The following is a 24,170-nucleotide window of genomic DNA, read 5'->3' on the forward strand; positions in this document are numbered from 1 at the left end:
ATACTATAAAATATAATAAAACAAAATAAAATAAAACAAATAGTATTGTGTAACTTAACTGTTCTAATTCTTATTTACGCCAAGCCTTTCGATATGAATCTATAAAAAAATCTAGAAAATACAGTCAAATTTCATGTAATAAAACTGAAACCGTTTTGTAAAAAGTGCACATTTTTGCATGGTAGGAGATAAGGTTTCTTGACATCCTATATTTATATAACCTATTACAACTTCCAGGAACTTCTCCACTCAATGTAGACAAAATAATAGACGCAAAGTAACAATTTAAAACGAAAGCCGTCATCGATAGCCGTCGAGATTGGTCTAACGGTTGTAGGTAACATAGGGTTAGACATGGCTGTAACTAAATATATAAAATATTAAAAAAGCTATATTTAATTGTAAAATGTCTTAACGATTTTTTTAACACCAATTAATATTTAAGCAATTGGGTTTCCACATGTTAGAGCATGTTTTATAAACATGATTGTGGGTTCGAATTCGTAATTTTATAAAGTTTATTACATATAGAAAGTGCTCATAAGAAAAGGTCACAAGTTAAAACGTTAATTCATCGTCATTTATGTTACATAACAAACTACGTTATTTGACCGCGTATTACGTATTCCCACGTAGCAATAAACAGTAGTAACATGAAGGTGATAAAGTGACAATCGTCAGGTCGACAGATGTCGCTAGTAGAAAGTGGTCCCCGTGACGTAAACAACCGACTGGTAACTTGTACTCTGGCTTTAATTAATGATAACTTGAATAAATTATTCAGAAGGTACTCATTAACAGGAATTATCCGCTTTCTTTTTTGTTTAATTTGAGTGAACTTTGCAGCTTAAAAAGAATTTTTAGATCGTCCATTCGTGTAGTTATCTTTAGTCACCTTAACAGTTTCGTGCAAAGGAAATTTTGCCTTCAGGAATCAAAATAATGAAAGGATCAGGCTGCAGAGTACATTCCTTCTGAACTGACCTTCTGAAATATCTGTTTATATGATCTGCTATCCGTGGTCCGCCATTCTCGAACCTTCGCTAAAACTGTACAGTAACTATTATTTCGCTTATCACCTACATCGAATATATTTACCACTTTAATGTACTGATTGTTACACGTGAGATCCAAATAATAATTTTGGTCTGTTGATATTAAGACATTAATTCATTGCTTATTAGTTCTATTGTAATTATCTTAAGCGTAATTCCTCGAAAAATTGTTAAAAAAACAGAATGACTACAAGATTTTTTTAAATAGCAATTCAACATGCCAGCAGTTTGTCTATTTTTTTATTAAATGACAAGAAGGTGTACTTGGCTCAATCGTTTATGACTGTAAATATATAGATCACAAACAATGTGAATATGTCTCATGGCACATAATTTCCGCATCTCTTTATTGTCATGTCGGATATGTCCCGCTAGATTAGCCCCGAGTACGATCCCATAGCTTACGGTATCCGTAGCATTTACATCACCGCCTGTAGATGAGTCGGTTTTTATAAGCGCACGATCTCATATCAAAGAATAAACGACGTCGTCTACGTAATATGACATCATTTAAGTCTCGGTTAACATTACTGTTGTATGTGGTAAACTTACTTTTGCTAAATTTAAATAAAGACACAGTTATTGCTTCGATTTACTACACTTCTATAAAAATAAATTGATATCGAAAGATGTTAAACGATAAAGTTAACCGGACAATTGCTTCATCGGCTCATTAGTTTTCGATTTGTTACGAAATTTTCGGGCATTGGATAAGAAAATTCTTGTTAACAATGACCATTACCAGTGATCTGCGAATAAAATTATTAAGGTAACTTTAGTTTTTTCTGTCAATTGCTCGCGTTGTGTAAACTTGTCACGGGTTGTTGCTATACGCCATTCTTTATTGTGATTTATGTCAGGTCGTATATAAAAATTTGTTTTTTTTTTATTTACACAACGAAACACAATTAATTATATTTCACTAACAATAAAGTTATGCACACTTTTTTCTGTTAATTTGTTGTCACAGTAGAATAAGCACACAATGATTGAGTTAACTTTGGTCATCGTTCTGATCAGATTTTTTTCTCGTTTATAATATCTGCTTTCAAAAAACAACAAATAATGTCAATTATTCACGCTGTTTTTCAATACTTTTCTGTTGAATTATTTGAACATCAATTAGTCGCGGCGATTAGAACCGGTTTATTTTCAATTTCTAGTTTCTAGTTCGAATATTAATATAGTGTTGTTTTATATATATTTGAGAGAGTCTGAAGTTCAAATTGATTATAAACTTAGACAGTACACATATGTATCTACTGTTCTGTTAAAAGTAGGATTGATGTAATGTTACTATCCTTAATGAGTTAATTATTAGACCAAATATTTATCTATATATTTATGAAACATATAACTATGATTCATGCTGGTTGTTATAGTTAATTTACGTACAGTGGGAACATGAGCCAATCCATCACTACAAACATATTTTTTAGTTCACTGACAGCAGAATGGGAGCTATGCTAGAGTTGGAGCGGTATAACACTGAGACAATCGACGATTGAGAAACAATGAATGATTCTACTCTATTGAGGTATAGGACCGGACTCATTTGTATGGGAGTATTGCGGTATTGTCTTACTGAAAGACATATAAGTTTTTGGTGTTGCATTGTAATGGCTATATTCTCGCTATCTAAGTTGTACGGTACTGTAAGATTCAAACCTTAAGCTAATTCGTGGCGAGTACCAGGTGTGCCAACCGCAGGCGAAGGAAATCATCTGCCTTAACTATAGATATAATTGTGCGCGAACTACGAGCCAATTTGAATGGCATATACATTTTCATTTTGCAATTTAACCAATTAAGTTTAGAGACCCGTCCTAATTTGTTATACACGACGATCACTTTTGTGCATTTATTTACCCTTAGGGTTTAATAAAATGTTACTTTACAATGCATTTAACTTTAATAATAATTGTGTTATTTTCAGGTTGTAATTTCTACCCTGTCGGGGAATACCTGAAGTTTGTCAGAATACCGGAGAACTTGAAGGTCGGCGAAGAAGTTTTACAAGTTGAAGTCCATCCCAGGTAAACAACTAAAATCCTCCAGGTTTTAACTAAGTCATTATCTAACTGTTCAAATAAAACTATAAGACAGACTGCGATCATTTAGAATCAGATTTTATTGCAATGTTCTAATTAAAATTATAAACATTTTATTAATAGAAGCCGCAAATGCAGTTTAAAACCTGCGAAACATTATGTAAAAAACAACTTGTGCAAATTGTTGTTTTAACACAATAATAGCTGTTTTTTTGTACATTAAGAGTTATAAATTGCCAGAAAGGTCATATGCGAAGTAGATTGATGCTCTAATAATTAATTGGTAAAAAAATATTGTATTTGATATGGATTAAAGGACAATGGGCAAATTTGTATGGAGTCTGGGCCAAATGCTCAACAGTGATGAAACCCATGCCATTTGAAAGATTATGGGGAGTTATTTAATTCATACTATGGCAGCCATGTCGAAATCGAGTGCGAACATGGTGTTTTCGAGCATTCAAAAATATAATAATTACTATGGGAATTAATAGCATTAGCGTGTTGTGTTTTATATTTAAGAGAAAAAAAACAACATGTTTGTTTGTTTATTGCTTTATTATCATTTAATACATAGATTTAAACATTTTTTTCGAACTACAATAATATTTTAATAATATACAAACAAAAAGAGCATCCAAACAATCTCAGAGTGTGAGAGGAAAAATAAATGTGGTATGTACTATGTTATATTTTTGACGTATTTTCTTTGCATGAAAAATGCCTTATAGATATTTACATATATACATCAATGAGAACATAAAATAAAATCTGTTACATTTTTGTTTCAGTAAAAAAACAAAAATGTAACAGATTTTATTAAATGTAACAAATATTATTGTAGTTCGAAAAAAATGTTTAAATCTATGTAATAAATGATAATAAAGCAATAAACAAACAAACATGTTTTTTTTCTCTTAAATATAAAACACAACACGCTAATGCTACTAACTCCCATAGTAATTATTATATTTTTGAATGCTCGAAAACACCATGTTCGCACTCGATTTCGACATGGCTGCCATAGTATGAATTAAATAACACCCCATAATCTTTCAAATGGCATGGGTTTCATCACTGTTGAGATGTTGGCCCAAAATGCCCATTGTCCTTTGTGGTTAAAAGATAGAACAGTGTGTTCATTTACGAATACAAAGATAATTTAAGGCAGACATCCGCAATAAAATGTCTATACTTTTATTAAGTTGACTGAAAGAAATTAAAATAAAACAAATCTACTAATATTACGCGAAAGTTGTTTGGATGTTTGTTCGAAGAAGTCTCTAGAACGGTTGTAAGGATCTCGATTAAATTTGCCAAAAATGTCAGGTTCTAACATAGTCTGGAAGAACACATAGGTTACTAGGTTTTTTTTGTAATAACGTGAGGATGGAGTCAGCGGGTGACAGCTACTATCATCCTAAAAGCCTTCTTTTGAAGAATTAACAAATAAATTTTCTATTTCAAGGAGTGTTTTGTCCTTTGTCTCTGGTAAGTAATAATACAATAATATTAAACAAATTAAAGCTAAAGAAGCAAATGACCTTCTTCTCGCAATTTTGGATATGAAACAACCAATATGCATCCCCACAATAGTGACCCCGTCCAAAACTAACATTCCCGTGTAAGCTGAAGATTCACTGCCGGTTATTTTTTTAATAATATCTAATGCATAGACCGAAATCGTTATCTTACCTAAAGAATTATAAAGCGCTATAGCTAACATCGATAATAAAAGCGAATTATCAGAACATTTAATTGTTGACTAAAATTAAGTAGGACAGTATATTTATAAATCTGACAAATAGCTTAGAAGATATCATAACCACAAACAAGTTTTTATTACTATTAATAAAAAAGCGCATCAACGGAAAGGGTACTGATATGAAAGAAAACGTAAACGTAGACGTACATTATTTGCCAACCGGGCGAAGCTGAAGCAAGTCATTAGTTGTAACATAGAATTTTAAAAAAAATTGTCTTAAATTGTACAATAGTAGCTAAATATTGTTTCCGTAGATTTAAGATGGGCCCTAATTTGTCAAATACAGATAAAAAACACAATTTTATGATTAAATGTATTTATATGTGGTAAATAAATCTTTGACTACCTTGATGTCAATATATAGGCTCAATCCAAAAAATAATTTTACTTCTTACAGTTCGCTACGTTTCTTGCTCTTCGGTTCATTTTTTGTATGTAACTTTTCAATTTCAATAAGTGTTTTATCTTTTGTTTCTGGCAAATAAATGAAAATCAAAATAAGAGAACAAAAAGCTGTGGAAGCATAAATGAAGAAAGTTGCTGAAAAACCATAAGATGAAAATAGGAAAGGAGTTATTTTTATAAAAGTTGCAAAAATGAAATTTGAAAATGTTCCGATAAGAAAAGCAAACATATTTCTATTCGATAACGGCATTAGTTCACTGACCAGAGACGTGCTCATTATCATAGGGCCGCTGCTGACTGTCACTGTGTAACAAAACAACAAAAATAGAGAAATATGTACGTTATTTTCAACAAGACCACTTGAAACCAAGTATAAAAACAAAGATAATAAATATAAAAACATTACGCCAAAACCCGAAGTAATAATTAGGAAGGATCTCCTTCGAGCATATCTGGAAATAGCACAGCCCATATACACACCCACAATAGTTACTCCGTCGAGTACTAACATAATAGTATACGCCCTGGATTCACTGCCTGTGAACTGTTGAATTATATCTATAGCATAGATTGTAGAAGCTATTTTGCCCAATGAGTTATAGAGTGTTAAAATTAACATGGATAATAAGATAGGTTTATAAAATGTATTTTTCTGAATAACTGCACAAAACATTATTAAATTTTCTCGATCGTTTTCTTCGGTTCGTGATAAAGCTGTTTGTCGCTCGATAAGATTTTCGAGTTCCTTCTGAGATTCTTCACTATTTCCTTTAAGCCAATGATGTGCAACTCTGCACTCATTCAGTCGACCTCTGGTCGCAAGCCAGTATGGCGACTCGGGCCAATTCAAAGTCGTAATTATGATATAGACTGTCACAACACATCCCACCACAGCAATATTGCTCCAGTGGAAGTATGTCCCTATGGCCTTGGATACCCACACTCCACACATTAATGATGCAGATTTCATAGTCAAGAAAATACCTCGATATCTCGGTGATGTATATTCGGTAATGATCATGATGCAGATAGTAATTTGACAGGCGAAAAGAACGCCTTCAATGGATTCAAAAATAATAAGATGTGTCGCAGTTCTTGAAAAATATAACACCACAAAACCGATCATAGCTATAAATGAAGCAAGTAGGAAACACGCTTTGCGTCCCATGAATTTAGGCAGAATGGAAAATGTGATCACTTGTATTGTTGCACTGTACGCAATTCCTGAAGCTGAAAAAGTTAAGCCTTTTAGTATTTTGTAAACATGTAATATAAAAAAATTCTTCTACAATATTGTCCTTACACAACCATGAAGCTATTTCTTGACTTGTTGCATCTGACGAATTAAACTCTTGGCGGATTTGCGGAATGATTACTGTGGGCGATCCGAGACAAAGGCCTATTGAGAAACAACTGGACCAAATTGCATTGCAAACCATTATCTAGAATATTCATAATACTTTACATTATCGTGAGCTTAGACCATCGTATTATTTCAAGAAGGTTGAACAGATTCCTACATTAATAAAAAACATGTTTAAGTTACTATAGAACTTTAAAAATTTTAGCTACGAACGATTATTTTACAAATATGGACTGTGTTATCACCTGGCGCAGCAAAGAAGTTCTATTAATCTTATTTCCTTCAATGTTCTTGTGATCTGCTTCAGCTTCGACAACTTCTTTATACGAGTAGCTCTCCATTGCAATCACTAAAATGCATTGTAAATGTATATTAGTTAAAGTGTTCTTCTATAGAAATATTGTTTTGTTATTGGGTTGTGTAATGATGTGTTTATTTACAGTATGAATCTTTTTTCTTCACAAAATACAGTATATTCTCTTTAACTTAGTCTATAATTTTTATCCATTTAATTATATTTCATATCTTATCTTGAAATTTGTACATTTTTTGTCATTGTTAAAAAAGTAACGAATGATTTCAGTAATTACGTTTACACAAGAGTAGTTATTTTGACTACCATAATATCAAACGTTTGTCAAATTGTTTTTCCTTATCATAGATTTGGCTTTTTTGTTGTTATTGAAATAAGAACTCCTCGTATCAAATATAAAAAAGTTTTAATTTGTAAATATCATAATTTAACCAAGAAAATTAATCCTTACCTACATAGCCAGAGTTACTTTAAAAGCAAGTTAACTAGTTAAAATAACTATTAACAACGAGGAACATTAAATTGAGTATTATACACACTACATCGTGTAAATATCCGCTTTTTGACTTATCTGTTTATTCATCCTTCTGTCACAATTTTTCTCTAAAATTTTATAAAATTACGTAGTTAATACGCAGATGACAAAACTGTTATGATGACATACATATCTACTGGATCATCAGAAGAGTCGCTAACATTGGCGATCTGATTAAATGTTCACATTAAACAAACGAAGAAAACTTTCAACTAAGAGGCACGAAGTGGCTCCAAGCCATTTAGCGTTGCCAGGGGTTCGGACATAGGTAGGCTTTTTGATTGCGTGTCCGGCCAAAATAAACGGTGTCCGAGTTTTCCGGCTTTTGTTAGGCTTTTTAAATACATTTCCCAAACGAGAGTGTACCTATTAATACTGACACACAATATTCTAAATAATATAGGGTGCCCGACCTTTCTATCCAAATGTCCGGCCAAACTAGCTGGTCTGTCCTGCTAGTAAGTTTGGTGACCTCGCAACCCTAAAGCCATTTCATATGATCAGTAGGGGGCGCGACATTGAAAATGGTACCAAAGTTGCTCTTATGAAATTAATGCTCAAAATAGATTTAGCAGTCGCGCAGGCAGTCTTTCTTGTAGGAAGACTTTTACAGTAAACTTGACATATGATATTTGTAGTGCAATAGTCTAAATTTGCAGAATGCCTTTTAGTTTATTTGTATAAAGCTGGTCCTTGCTTAACGTACGAGTATGCTATGTGATATAAAAAGAAAATGCCGTTTACAATTGCAAATTTTATTTTCAGTACATCTCTTGTTTTCTTTATCTTGAAGAGGTTATAAATATGAATAAAATGTTGTCTTAAAAACAAAGTCGACTTACCGTTGGTTTCTGAGAACAAAATCTCTGAATAAAACATATCTTCATCCCTGTCATTATCTTTGACAATGACAACAGAAATAGCAACATGTATTAAACGTTGACTTTCGTCTCAGAAACACACGGTTATACGTTATCTTTTAGTTATTAATCTTTCAATTTCCAATAAAGTTTTATCTTTGGTTTCTGGTAAAAGGACGTAAAGTGAAATTATAAAAATTGTAGAGAGTACTGCGTAACACAAAAACAATCCAGCAAAGCCCCATAAAGAAAACAGATATGGCGTTACTTTTAAGAAAGTTGCAAAACAGAAATTGCCAAACATTCCAATAATCAAAGTAAATATGTTTCTATGTGTCACCGGAATAAACTCACTGATCAATGAAGAAGACATAATTAATGGACCACTGCTTACTGCTAACGAATATAAAGATAAGAGAGCGAGACATACGAAAATATTTTCAGCTACGACATTTAAATGCACAAGATATATAAAGAAAGCTAAAAAATAAAGAAAAATAATTCCGACGACAGTCATTATTAATATAAACGGTCGTCTTTTTACTATCTTCGAAACGCCACTTCCAATATAGGCGCCAATTAAAGTGACTCCATCTAGTATAAGCATACCTGTGTACGCTGCAGATTCTGATTTTGTCATTTTGTTTAAAATATCAAAAGCATAAACTGTGCAAGTCATTTTACCCAAAGAATTGTACAGCAGATTGACTAATATTGTCAACAATAACGGCTTGTAAAAACCTTTCTTCCAAATTATCTCGTTGTCAGTTTTTGTGGAACTTCTTTTATCGGAACTAAAACTTGGATCGTCTTTGTAAAACGCTATCAAATCTTTTAATTCTTTCCTTGAGGTGGAACTGGCGCCTTTCAGCCAATAGTGCGCTGTTGCACATTCTCCGAACCTCCTTTTGCTAGCTAACCAAAGAGGTGATTCCGGCCAAACTAATACTGTAAGCAAGATATAAGCAGTGGTAACAATTCCAACCATAGCGATGTACTTCCAGTGAAAGAAGGTGCCTGTGATATTCGATATCCAAACTCCCCACAGGAACGACGCGGATTTCGTTGTTAAAAATATCCCACGATATTGTGGCGAAGAGTATTCTGTAATAACCATGATGCTGATGGTTATATGACTTGCGCTGAGGATCCCGTGAATTATCGTACTTATTAATATTTGAGTTATTGTCGTGGATACATAGAGGAGCACGAATCCGATCATAGCCACTGTAGATACTAAGAGGAAACAATGTTTTCTTCCCAAACAGCTTGGCAGAATGGTCAGAATTATAACTTGCAGAATGCCACTATAGCTGGATGAGGATGCTGCAAACATAAACCACAATATTACAATTTAAAATAATTACCATAAAAAATAACTAAATCTTATAAACTAGAGTATCAATTAGACTTTGAAGATAATCATTCATCATCAGCCGACTATACGTCCCCGCTGAGGGCCTCGGAGCCTACCCTAAGTCAGGGCTAACTAAGCTATAATCAACCACGCAGGTATGTGCCTAAATGTACATATGTAAATCGAAAACCTAAAAACATATTGGTGTATGGCGTGTATTTTAACCAAAGTTTGAAATGAAACCGTAATTCTTACACAACCAAGAGAGCATTTCATCGCTGACGACATCAGTGGAGTTGGCGTCTCGCCTCAGCTGGGGTACGATCACAGTGGGCGCGCCCAAGCACAAGCCCAGCGTGAAGAAGTTCGCCCATACACCAGATGATATTAAAACCTGAAAATATTTTTAATATTAGGTGACAATCCAGCGAACAAACAAAATATTAAGTGACCTTTGACCACATCCAACTGCTGCTACTTACGTTTCTAAAAAACTGTGGTAGATCCCGCACAAACAATATATGTTAGGTGAATGAATGCGCTGGATCTACCGTAATATACCACGATCACACAGAAGAGAGAAATCAAGTGGAAGTAATTCCGCATTTCGTCTGATGAGTGTGCATGCTAATTTAATCTTCGTTCCACTCCCACACTTTTCAAAGTTCACCCTTATTTGAAATAATGGGAAGGTATATGTGACGAAGGATGAGACATAAGAAGGAAGACCCTTTCTGCGCGTCCCTCGCGTTGATTAAAGGTAGACGATGCATCTTCAATTTTAAATGTGGACGAGCAGTTCGCTATTTCGACGAATTCAAGAGGTCGCTCGAACGTTTAGCACCATATAATGTAAAAAAAAAATTATAGTGGGATAAGTATCTATTTGTACTCACCTGTCGTAAAACATATTTCCAAGGTATTTTATAGTTTTCGGTATTTGACAACTCAAGAAATTCTTCGTTCAACTCACGATCAATCACTTTGTTTTGTAAATCTTCCATTTCTCCAGTCATTGTCGTGATCAAGGAAGCAATTTAAATTTTACAACGAATTAATTTAAAACTTTTTAATTATTCTAACATTGTTCTTTGATACGATTTTTGACTTCTCATTGACACAAGTATTAATTCAAGTTATTTTTTTCTTTTTGTTAGTTGATCATATAAAATATTTATTTTACAATACTTGAACAATTAATGCTACAAACAACATCGTTAGTAGATTGTCACTAAATTTAAATTCAATAGAATTTAAAAATAACACTTATCTTTTACACATTGCTGACGCCTCGTTAACCTGAATGCGTAATATTACATGATCTTTTTCTGTTTTCTTTTTTTAAATTCTTATGGCTCTCAAGTAGATTAGACTACAATTAAACTGAACTTAAATACAACAGAAAGGGAAAACGCGTTGTTTTATTACGTTGTTAGTTTTTATTTACTCAGTTGTATCAGAATATTTCAAAGGGAAAAAGTGTTTGCCATTTACATATAATTCTTTATGTTGCGGTCAAAGTAATCCATACGGGTATTTATCATAATACCTAGGTAATTTAATTTTAGAGTGTTAATCACATTTATTTTTAAACTAGCTTTTACCCGCGACTCCGTCTGCGCGGAATAAAAAATAGAAAACGGGGTAAAAATTATCCTATGTCCGTTTCCTGGTTCTAAGCTACCTGCCCACCAATTTTCAGTTAAATCGATTCAGCCGTTCTTGAGTTATAAATAGTGTAACTAACACGACTTTCTTTTATATATATAGATTTACTTTTCATTTGATTTAATTACCCGGGCGTTTTGATAAAAAACTAATAATTCGCTGTAACCGTATCTAATTTCAGACATCTTGGCGGATTTAAACTTCGCGCCAGTCGCTGCTTACTGCGCAAAAGCTGTTAAGTGTAGCGGGGTGTGCGGGATTCGGGGGGAGGACACTGCGCAGCGCACCGATGACTGGGCTGCCAAGATATTTGCAAAGAATAATACCGTATACGTAATATAACCGCGTAATAATTACGTATAATAAACTAAATTAAATAAATAAAATTTTACTTTTTAAAGTACTGCTGCTTAAAAGGACTAGTTATGTAAAGAATGGCATTAAATCATAACCAGATGGAGGTGCTGATAATAATGTCACATTTAAATGGGGGTTAGTAATTCAGGTTAATTGATTTTTACACTGATGTTCTTTGACTCCGCCTCCAGTGTCCAGTGTTTTAATACAAGATCACTTAGTGACAGAAAATGGCAGGACGCAACATGCATTAATGCGACATCTGACAGTAATCACTAGTCATGGGCAACTGGACTAAAATTTATAACCTGTAGATCACCTCACGGTTAACATGTGAACCGGCACGCAGCTCAGCACAATTTGTACTTGCATAGAGTTGTGATTTGCGTTTCAAATTGCGAACTGCGGGATCACCGGCTTTCGGCTCCTCGGCTCACATCGCGATGAACTGTGAGCTGCCAATTTAATTGTTGAGCAGCAGCTCAAAGGTTCAAGTTTAAGTGACCTGAACTTTGGATCGTAACTATATCATGTCATCGTGTTTGAAAAACTGGCACATACTGTCGCTACTGGCGGATGGCCCGCTCTTACAGGAGTCCAGAGGAAGTAATTCCACAACTCCCACCATTATAACCGAAACATTTCTTCTGGTATTGCAAAACAGTTGCAATAAATGTGCAACTGCATCGTTATACCATTGCAACATAACCCACTTTGTATTCAAACATATTAACATCTTTATTAAAAATTTGAGCTACGATTAGCTAAATAAAGATCTCTTGAGATCTATCGTAACTTCTTACATGTGTGCATAATTTTGATTATGTTACATCATAAATTGATTTAGTCGTAAATGTGAACGTCGAAGAATTTATTTAATACAATGTGTTAACTAAAAAGACTGTAGAATATAAGGGAAATAATTAATTGTTATATAAGTCTATAAACAGACATGCATTAAGTAAGAATTAAACAAAATAAATCAAAAATTATAGTAACAGTGCGATAATGATTATGAAGTGGTATTATTCGCACTGAGCGTGAAGAAATGCCCCAATTAACACTATAACTCATATAAATAAACATTGATTTGAAATGTGTTTATTATAAATATATTACGAAATTAATTTAGTTTAAACAATGTCGATGACCCTCGTCCGTCTATATTGCTAAAGTATAGTAAACTAGTTATAGCCCGCGATACCGTTAGCGCGGAATTTTAATAATTTTAATAATAGATCTGTTAATCCATTCTGAAGATACCTTCTAAAAAACATCCATCCATTCATTCAAACATTCCTATTTATAATAATACTAAAATGAAGTATGAGTACAGTTCATATTAATAGAATACTTAGAACAAGGCTGAATACATCATTGTGCAATGCTTACAGTAAAAGTGCAACGCATCTATTCATTGGCCTGTACAAGCAGACGGTTTAAAAACGCTCTAAGGTTGCATGAAGTCACAAAAGTTATTAATCAATATTCGTACCTCGATACTTTGTGGTATTCCATAACGCAATACTCAGATCTTTTAAATGTCATCCAAATGAATTTAAAATATTAATTCTAAATACTAAAGAAAAGCAAAAATAATCAAATATTCATTTCTACAATGTATCACGCGTCATTAATAAGTGAGTAAGTTTATAAAACGCGACGTTCCGATCGCTGGATTATACGTCACATCAATTGACATGGTATCCATTGACAGGTAATTACGAACGTGTTAGCGAATGACTCGACAATTGCCACTCAAGATGTGTCGGCCGGACTACTTATCAAAATATGCACACAGGCTGATGAAACACTTTCGGCCTTGTTACATATCAAAATATCACGCGAGTTTTTTAATCTAAATTTTATGAATCTCTTAGAATGTTTTATTACTATTGTTTGTTTTTATTTACTTACGATCAAAATTAAAATCTATCTCAAAGCATTTTTGCTCATTCGCTGTAATTGGGTTTCTGCAATTAAAATCCCTTTATTAAAACATAGTATTATATCTGTTTTGTAAAAGATAATGACAGAGAAATTTGTCTCAGAAACCAACGGTTAGAGATTGTAATAGAAAACCCAAAAATGCTTTCATTCTTTCAATTGGAATCATTTTCGGATGGACCTCAAAGGTCGAATATTGATTTCAGTCGTAAAAGTATGTTTGTAAGTTTAAATTTTATATCTATTTTTATAACAAATTTGCATTGTAATTTAATTGAGACCGGTTTTTATTCAGTAAAAAGACGGTGACTTTAGTTTCACTTTTATAACGTTTCTTGCAATAATTACAGCAGCCATCGACCATCGCCCGCTATCGGCTACATTACAAAATTTTACTTTCTAACATGATTCAAAGAGCTTCTAATTAGAAATGGCAATTTAGAAAAATTTCTACAATATGTCAATAAAATAACTAACCTTGTATGTTGATATAAATCAAAACTGAAAATTATGAAATCGAAGTCCAATAAAAACTTTATGTAAATTCTGACGTCACAATTTGTTCCTATAGCGATATCTATTGATCTCCGCATCTGATAGTTTGAAACACTAAATTTACAGCAATCGACTTACCATGAGATGGCTATAGATCATGTCTAATAGCTACAACTAAATTCTTTGTCAGTTGACAGAATTCCCACGCACTGCCAACTCCGGAAGCGGAACCTATTACGTCATAATAATCCGTAAAATTCTTGAGTCTTTTGTATAGTTATCATTAGAGATTCAGCTTACGAAGTTATTATGTTCTAAATATGGTTGATGGATATTTAAGAGATTGTTGTAACACATCTGAGAAGCTATCGTCCATGATAACACACATTAATATTAAGCACAAAAAACGTTAAAATTTGTGCTAATGGCTCAAATATGGATTATGATTGTTTACGTAGGATCGTTGTGGTATTCTTATAAAAATTTACGGGAATGTGCTACATTTATTGTTGTTGATAATTTTGTCTATTACTGTTTCAGGAAGAATCTGGTGCTGCAAGCAGTGGACAGAGAGGAAGACGCTCATCTGTTCACATACCGCGATGTTAACAGGACGCACGTGGCGGTGTTGCTGGCTCAAAGCGTAGACCAGTTGGTTGACCGCGAGGCTCCCCAGAATGTCGTCAAGTTCCGCCTCGGCTGCGACTTCCACACGGGAGACGACCTCGTGAGTGCAACGCAATTAACATTATTGTTCCAGTGAAAATCTATCAATTAGTAACTACATTTCAATAACGTTGATTGGCTATGTAAAAATTGCAAAGAAGAAAACACGGAATTTTTTTCAGCAACAGGAAAAAAAAGAGTAGTTTAATTCTTTCAAATTGTCATTTTGTACTGCCATCTACACTTTACTTCTGTAACTAGTAAGTTTTCAAAGTTTTCGATTTTCCTACTCGCTACAAGATGGCGCTCAAAATGTAATGAGTGCTGTCATCTAGGTAAACCTTACTTCAAATGTTAAGTTGTTGTTCAAGAAACGATTCTTTTAATTGCTACTAGATGGCACTATTTAAGTTTATAAAGACAAAACACTTCTTAAGCTTTTTTGAATTTTTAGCCGACTTCAAAAAGAAGGAGGTTATCCGACTGGACTATATCCGACTTATAGGTAATTCGACTGAATTTTAAAGAGGTACGATGTGTTTTCTAGAAATAAAAAACTTGAGAGGTGTCAAGGGACACCCAGATGGAACGAAGTTCCTTTCGATTAATTAGTGAAGGAATTGTAATAAATTGTTTTTTATTTTTTTTTTAAGTCGCGACACCACACTTTTCAATGCGAAATAGAAATGCAAATATCTGGCTTGCTTTCTATAAGAGAGAGAGAGACAGACAGAGAAACATGCGACGCCGCACAGCTTACAATAGCTTACTATAGCAAAAAGTGTCGTGACAACTTTTCGTAAGAATTTTTTTCGTCTAGCCTCCTTTCACAACGCGCGATAAGGAACTTAGTTCCAATAGTCAACGTGGCAAAGATAAATAGTTTATTTTTATTTTTGAGTAACCAGAAAAGAGATGATTTTACCTACTTGATTTTATGCTCAGAGTTCATAGAGCACCTTTCTGTTATAAATTGCTTATCTCTTTTCAATAGGTGGATACAATTCATATTTATCCGTTCACGTTGTTTCCTGTATTTTATTATTATCCTGTCAAATTCCGTTGCCTAGCAGCATCACTGACTGCTATGGCGCTGTACAGTCAGCTTCATAAATATAGTGGCAGTCAAGATATCCAAATATATAGGAACACCTAAAGTGATCAATTATATAAGTACAACCAAAGTTATCAAATTAATTGAAGCATCCACTCTGCTCAAAAACACCGGAGCGTTCACATCGTCATATATATGAGTACATTCAAAGTGACCATAATTATAGTTACAGACAGAGCGTCAATAGTAACGAAGCATCGAAAGTATGCAAAAATATCGTAACATTTGACAAAATTGAACTCTATCTCTATTTACTTAAGATACACTTTGAAATATACTACTTCTGTTAAATTCGTTTGACATTTTATATCAAAACATTTTTTTGCTATTTACTTCAAGTTTACGTCCCGCATGACAGATAGGTACGAGATAGATAAGCAATATCAAATTTTAATTTGTCACCATATATGCCAGTTTGGCCTTACGGTTTAACTGCTCGCTGTAATACGCAGTTTTGGCGATTCGAATCCCAAACTTATTTTTACATTTTTAAGGTTTTTAATTTTATTATCAAAGCGTTATATAAAATTGAACTTTTTCGCAACAATTATTGGTTACTATTCGACATCTTTAAAAATTAAGGAACAATATTCCTTGTCCCTTTTTTTAACCGAGACGTCATTAGCATGTTTTTTTATTGTTCACGTTTATTATTGTAAGTTTCGTCATTAAATTCCGCGCGGACTGTCACTGGCGACATCGAATACGTGTAATAAATCTATGCTTGGAAAATTCTACTGCAACCGGACTGAAGATACCTAGCAGGAAGAGAAAAATATTTTGATACAAATTGTCAATTAATTTAACAGAAGTTGTATAGATGGCCGAACCTAATCGTTATTAATTTTATTTAAATATTTAATACCCCAAAAATAAAAATTTAAAATTGTTTTTGTTAAGTAAAAAACATATTCTAAGTAAATTACTAGATTTTTCCTTTTCATTAAAAATAAATCAAGCTCTATACATATATTGATAATATTGAAAAATAAAAACCTTGTAAGCCTGGGATTCGAACCATTAAACTTACGTACTGCGGCGAAAATAGTAAAACACTGAAACTAGCACATATTGTGACAGAATAAAATTTGATATTACTTACTAGCTTTTACCCGCGACTTCGTCCGCGCGGAATAAAAAAAATGCTTACAAGATAAAAAGTTCCTATGTCCGTCTCCTAGTTCTAAGCTACCTCCCCATCAATTTTCAGCTAAATCAGTTCGACCGAACTTGAGTTATAAACAGTGTAACTAACACGACTTTCTTTTATATATATAGATAGGTAGATTAGGTATCTGTCATGTATCGTAAATTTATAAATTTTAAGCGTTATAATAATAAGAAGAAAAATGTTGGGTTGTCCGATAAGTTCGTGCCCATTTTTAAGGGAAATTTTAAAGGCCCTTAAGTTTTGGCATACGTCTTTTAAATTATATTTGTTCGATTTTATAGCAAAAAGTCTTATGTATTTCGGCAAAAATTAAGTCAATCAGTTTTTATAAAACTGATAGAAAAAAACGAATCGTGTCCTACCATTTGTCAAAATATGGCTGAAGTTAAGCTTTTCAGTATGTACGAGTATGTGTTATGTAAACATGTCATATGTTTTCAATAATTGTACCTATAATATATTCGGGTCTATTCTAAGATACCTATTGAAAATCGGAACGAACTTATTGGACAACCTATTATGTTGATACAAAGCGTCAAATGAATTTAACAGAAGTAGTATATTTCAAAGTGTATCTTAAGTAAATAGAGATAGAGTTCAATTTTGTCAAATGTTACGATATTTTTGCATACTTTCGATGCTTCGTTACTATTGACGCTCTGTCTGTAACTATAATTATGGTCACTTTGAATGTACTCATATATATGACGATGTGAACGCTCCGGTGTTTTTGAGCAGAGTGGATGCTTCAATTAATTTGATGACTTTGGTTGTACTTATATAATTGATCACTTTAGGTGTTCCTATATATTTGGATATCTTGACTGCCACTATATTTATGAAGCTGACTGTACACAAAACACTGACAAATTCTACGATCACTACCTCGCCTCGTAAACTGGGAGATGATTGAGCGATGCCAACGAACTCTACCGGCTGGCGACAAAGTTTAATGCCTCACCTCACTACACCACGAATAAAATTTAAAATGACATAGAATCTTTTCAGCAACCGAGTAATTACCGGAACCGGAAATTTAATATTTATTGCTTACTTCTCCATGCAAGGGTCTTCTGATAGAGTCTTGTTTTTTTTTTTATATATATTGAAAAAGCTAGCGCACGACCATGATCTCACCCGATGAAGTGATGATGTGGTTTAAAGATGGTACGCGTTAACTTTGTAAATGCCAAGATAACACAATTAATTATTTTTATTGAAAGGTAGGCGAATAAAAAAAAATATTTAATTTTGAACCTTTTCAGCTCAACTGACAAAATATTTTATTGTACTACTTAAATTATCTTTCTTCTGTTTACGCTAGTTCCTTTCTAATCCGTCACTATATCCATCCTTTGTAAATGTTAGATATTTTATGAATTCGTGGATCGGAGAAAGGCCTCTTTGAAGTAGAGTTTATTAATATTAAATAAAAAGTCTATTGGAGCGTGTAATAAATTTAATAATGGTGTGTAAATCGGCATTGCTCGCATACGGCCGCCGGCCTTCACCCATTTCCCTTTGTTGAATTATTTGCTCGCCGCTGAAGCCTTCTGTTCCACTCCAGTTGCCTTGTGCATTCCACTGCTCAATCATACCGATATTTACACGCCTTTAAATCTTAAACAATGTTTACTTTTAATATCTATAGAGGATGGCCAATTTAACTAAAAGATTTTCGGTGCGGGATTTCCAGTTAAAGTTTCGAATTATCATCTCTATGTTCGGGTACAAGTTTACAAAACTTATTATAATATGTAATGTCGATGACTTTAAAGTTTAATAATATAATCGATTTTATTTTTGACTGAACACAATAAGTAATTTGATTTGAAACTTTTACTAATTATTTGGTCGTTTTTTTTCTTGTTGTTCAGATCTCGGCGTACCTGTCGGTGACCGTGTACATAGAGGACGTGAACGACAACGCGCCGCGCTTCCTTGACCTGCCCTACAGGGTGACCGTCGACGAACTCACACCGCCCGGTACTTATCCAATTTTCCTTTTTTTATAGTCACAGGTGGTAAACGGGCAATCGATCATCATGAGTATGTTATTATTCCAGGTCTGACGATCTTCAAAGGCATCCGCGCGTTCGATCGCGACAAGCCCAATACTCCTAACTCCGAGGTGGAGTATAGCATCACGGGGGGTGACCCGGCGGGCAGATTCGGCCTGGAGGGGCCGCACAAACCCGGCCTCGTGCTCGCCAAGCCTATAGACTACGATGCCGGCGACCGCGAGTTTCTACTCACTATCACTGCCTCTGTTAGTATACAATGTAACAATTAGATGTATATCTTGTAGGAGCAGTGTTTACTTATTAATTATGACCTATGTTTCAGGACCGCGGGTCACCACCGCGCACCACCAACGCTACGGTTCACGTCATAGTGGCGGATAATGACGACCTGCCGCCGAAGTTCACGCTCGACGTCTATAGAACCAAGATACCAGAGTTCTATCCTCTACTGGTGAGCACAAAAAGCAAAGCTTGGAAGGGTGTGCGGTCTAGTTATTGACGCATTGACGTCGCACATAACTAAGTTTCTACTAATAATGTTCCTGTTTATGTCAGGGCAAGCGTATCCACAAGGAGCTGGTGTTCGAGCAGGCGGTGCGGGCGTTCGACCAGGACGCGGGCGTGGGCGCACCGCTGCGCTACGAGCTGATCTCCGGCGACACGCGGCGCTTCTCACTCGGTCCACTCAACGCCACTCTATTCCTTGACGCTGAGATCGATCTGGACGCTGAGTCGCTGCCTGGTAAGATCACATTTGTGAAGGAGAAATTATTATCTTTGACCCACTTATTTTTGGTGACAAACACTGACTATAAAAATTACTACTACATGTTGTTCATATGGGGATAGTTTAAAGTTACCAGTTTTATGTGTGTGTCGTCAGGCAACACATTCGTGCTGGGCGTGCAGGCGGTGCAAGTGGACGACCCGCAGCGTGCGGCGCGCGCGCGCATCGAGGTCGAGGTGCTGGATCTCAACGACAACTTGCCCGAGTTCGAGGTCGACTTCTACAACATCAGCATCGTCGAAAACTTGCCCAACGGTTATTAATGTTGCTCTGACGACTTTTTTGTTACTCTCTCTAATGTCCCGTTTTCTGCCTTATCTTGTTACAAATCTACTAGTCATGTTTTACTTCTTTTCACTATTATTTACCAAATCAATGACCCCGATTACGCTGAAATAATTTGCAGCCACTTCGCCCATGTCATGATATCTCTGGCTATTTAAGTTTTGAATACCGAATCCTCCAATTTTATATATTCCTCATATCTTTTCCATAATACAACTTCTGTGATGTTCAAGCAGTAATAAGAATTCTATAATCCAGGCTTCAGTGTTCTCCAAGTGATGGCCACGGACAAGGACCAGGGGGACAATGCAGAGTTCACGTACCAGCTGCGCGACCCCCAAGGCGCGTTCTCTATCGACCCCAAAAGCGGATGGCTCACTGTCCGGAATCAGGTACGCACAGAGCAACAAGTAAAGTTAACAATTTAGGTATAGAAAAAATTTATAAGCGCCAACAGAATTTTATATTGCCATATTAATACAATCATGCTTCTTATTTTTGTACTTAACAAAAGACACGATGCTATTCCCATATCCGATCAACTGAAATCAGAATTTGACGGACTAAAAATAGTAAAGTTTTGGTAATAAATTAGAGAAGAGACATTTAGATCACTTCAAATATATTAATATCTTTAACTATATCTAGTAGTCTCTTGTCGCAAATGCAAAAAAAAAACGTCAATAAAACAAGTGTTTACTTTATGACACGAATATACTAAAATTGTCAAAAGAAAAAATACTAAAGTTTCCTGAAAATATCTCAAGAACAAAAAAGTTTCAAAGAATCTTTTATTAATCTTTAATATTATCTTTTGTATACAAGCATAATTCGTTAAGTTGTACCTAATACTTTTGCCTACATCTCACAAAACATTCCATTAAACAACAACTTCTGTACTTGCGAACTCAGAAATGCTTAAATACAGTAATCCTTGACCCGAAAACAACAGTACAACCTCATTTTAACAGTTTAGGTGGTTAATATCCTATTTACCGAGTAAATATGAAGTATTGCAAAGTTTTGGATGTTGTAAGGTTTTAATAATTCAAGCTTTTAATATATTGAAGTCGCAAAAATGTAAACTTAATTAAACGTAACTTCTTTCTAGACTGTTTTAGACAGAGAGCAACATTCTTCTTTAAGAATGAAAGTTTACGCAAAAGAAAAAAATCCCAGCGTGGTCGGCACTTATCTGGACAAGCAAAGATTATCCAAATTCCGCCGCAACTCACCGGTTCCTGCTCTGCCATTAAAAGAAAAAACTACTTATGTTTATCCAGATAAAATTGGAACCAAGAGTGAAAATATCGAGTACTTTGAAGATATAAATCAGCTGATGTCCTTTGTAACAGTTGAAGTGACACTTCTCGATGCTAATGATAATAATCCCGTGTTTGTTCCGAACAATCTCTACGAGTTCACAGTGAAATCGAATGCTAAAATCGGAACTTTCATCGGTAATGTTAAAGCTGTTGATCCAGATCTGGGGAGAAATGGAATTGTTTCCTACGATTTACAAAGAACGAGTAATCTGACGATTACTTCCCCATTTCAAGTCGATGCTAATTCTGGTGAGGTTACTGTGGCTCAATCTCCTATACTAGAAGGGAGGCATGCTTTGTTTGTAGAGGCATCTGATCAGCCCGCTAATCCTAGCGAGAGAAGATATTCTTTAGCTGTGGTGACGGTTGATGTAACTAGGTCTAATACAGGTAAGAAATACGAACATCGTTTCTTTTCTTGTCTAGCTTTCAGTTTAAGGAATCTGATTTTTGTCTCGTACAAATTAACAACACATCATGATTTCAGTACTTAAAATTACAGATAAACCAGATTTCATCGGCGCACCATATGAGTTTTGGGTCGGTTCAAACGTCGGCATTGGAACTAGTGTTGGTCAAATTAGAGTCAACGAAGCAATGGAAAAGTCTGATGTCTCATATGATCTCTTACATGGATATGAAGAAGGAGGTAATTTTAATTACTATATTGAATTTTTTAATAAATTGTTCCGTATTTACTAATGAAACATTAAACTTTTTATTTCAAATAATGTATGGTTTTCGATTTTTCAGTGCCATTTGCCGTAGAAGAAAGATCTGGAGTGATAACTGTTATTCACGATCTATCAAAGTTCAATCGTCTTATGTACGACTTTGAGGCGGTCGCTATGCAGGAAGGAATCAATTTGAGCATAGCCACTAACGCGACCATACATGTTGTGGATGCGGACGACGAGAGAGGTTTCCTGTTGAAGTAAGTTTAGCTACTACATAAGGCACATGTGATTTTATTCTTATCTAAACAATGTTAACCTTTAACTATGGACGCGCGGTCTGACAGACCGCTCTCGTTTCTGAAAATTGTATTTACCCTACTTCCCCTCACTCCTCGCTCTTGTGACGTTTAGTAGCTTCGACTTTAGTGGCGAAACGACTGCGAAGAGGAGAAGTTGCATCGCTGGCTGCAATTTGGGTGAGAAATTTTGTTTTAAATTTCGCCTGCGGTCTGTGAGACCGCGGGTCCACGTTTTCAATACAAACATTTATTGACTGCGATTATATTTTTTATAGGTTATAAGCAAAAAAAATATCAAAAAACATAAAACCGAGTACTTCTGCGGCTAAACTAACTTCAAGGTCAACGTGGGACGGCCCAACAGATGTCAAAAAAAATACGCGTTGACGATCCTTCATTTGAAGATGAAATTAATCAAATGCTTTTCGAGTCAGATCAATCCGAAGATGAAAACAACGTTGCCGCTTGTTTAGCATTTGCTGTAGACATCAAACCTGAAATGATTCACTACTATAACTCCACTAAAGGAGGAGTAGACGAGACTGACAAGAAATGTTCTTTATATAGTAGTAGCCGTAGAACAAGAAGGTGGCCTATGGTCATTTTCTATAGGACACTGGACTTGTGTGCAGTGAATACTCACATTCTATATAATCAGCATCGGCGCAAAGCAATAGAAAGAGGGAATTTTCTCAAGAAATTAGCCTCCTTGGTCGTACCACATATGCAAAGATGTGTAATCCATTTAAACCTTAAATTTTCCAAAGGAATTGCAAATGACATTGAAGCGCGTTTTAGGAGCAGACCTGCCTATTACGGAGCCCCCTACTTTAGAAATCGAGTGTTCGAAACGAAAGACCTACCGAATCTGTCCACCTAAACTAAAGAGGAAGACTAACTACACTTGTGTTGGCTGTAAAAAGGCTATATGCCTTCAGTGTTCTAAGCCTTTGTATAATGACTGTCAATAATTTTACTGATATTGGGCCTTTGTCAGAATTTTTATGTTTCAAGTTTAGAAGTTGATTTTTTGTTTTTTATGTTTGGTATAGTATATACTTACAGATTAATGTGGTTTTTTTTCAAGAAGTTATTTTTTTTTTAAGTTGTAGTCTTTAATTTGATCTAAGGCAATTTAAGACTGAAAAGTGCCCTAAATGTGATTTACATCATTATTAAGAAAATAAATGAATATAAGCTAAATTACATTATAATATGTATGTATGTCTTTTAATTTGATAATCTTTAGGTACGTCAAAAATAAAAAAATCAAATAAAATGGCAGTTTTCTTAAAAATATTACTTGAAGTTATAGCGGTCCGTGAGACCTCGCGTCCATGGTAGTGTTACAATATTTTGATGTCCACAGTTAAAGGTTAATAGCTGGTAAAGTAAATATATGATTTTTGACAAATAAGTTATCATTTTAGGGGCAGCCAATCACCGATCACATTTCATGTTAAAGAAAATCTAGCAGGAGCTATGATTGGACAAATTTTCAACATAAATAGTAGCAGTACTACAATGAATAAACCTACAAATATAAGATATATCATAGCCAATCAACAAGATGTCACAGATGATATCGCAATTGGTATGGACCTATAGTTATTTTTAGAAAGTCTATATTATGATGAAATGTTTATGTATT

At 34.5% G+C, this 24,170-nt stretch overlaps 1 protein-coding gene across 4 annotated transcripts in view; it reads left to right on the top strand.

Annotated features, from left to right (window-relative positions):
* The window catches only part of LOC106711692 (cadherin-89D), a 43,626-nt gene that overhangs the window by 13,158 nt on the left and 6,298 nt on the right, over positions 1–24,170 (top strand). For all 4 annotated transcript variants that reach the window (XM_014504068.2, XM_045679192.1, XM_045679193.1 and 1 more), the window contains exons 3-14: positions 2,992–3,091; positions 14,712–14,898; positions 19,000–19,108; positions 19,189–19,391; positions 19,469–19,597; positions 19,702–19,888; positions 20,030–20,188; positions 20,477–20,610; positions 21,330–21,933; positions 22,046–22,192; positions 22,297–22,477; positions 23,950–24,113. In XM_014504068.2, the coding sequence (XP_014359554.2) occupies positions 2,992–3,091; positions 14,712–14,898; positions 19,000–19,108; positions 19,189–19,391; positions 19,469–19,597; positions 19,702–19,888; positions 20,030–20,188; positions 20,477–20,610; positions 21,330–21,933; positions 22,046–22,192; positions 22,297–22,477; positions 23,950–24,113 (2,304 nt within the window). The remainder of the gene's footprint in view (positions 1–2,991; positions 3,092–14,711; positions 14,899–18,999; positions 19,109–19,188; positions 19,392–19,468; positions 19,598–19,701; positions 19,889–20,029; positions 20,189–20,476; positions 20,611–21,329; positions 21,934–22,045; positions 22,193–22,296; positions 22,478–23,949; positions 24,114–24,170) is intronic.

Source organism: Papilio machaon, chromosome 9, assembly GCF_912999745.1.
Source record: "Papilio machaon chromosome 9, ilPapMach1.1, whole genome shotgun sequence".
Taxonomy (NCBI): Eukaryota; Metazoa; Arthropoda; class Insecta; order Lepidoptera; family Papilionidae; genus Papilio; species Papilio machaon.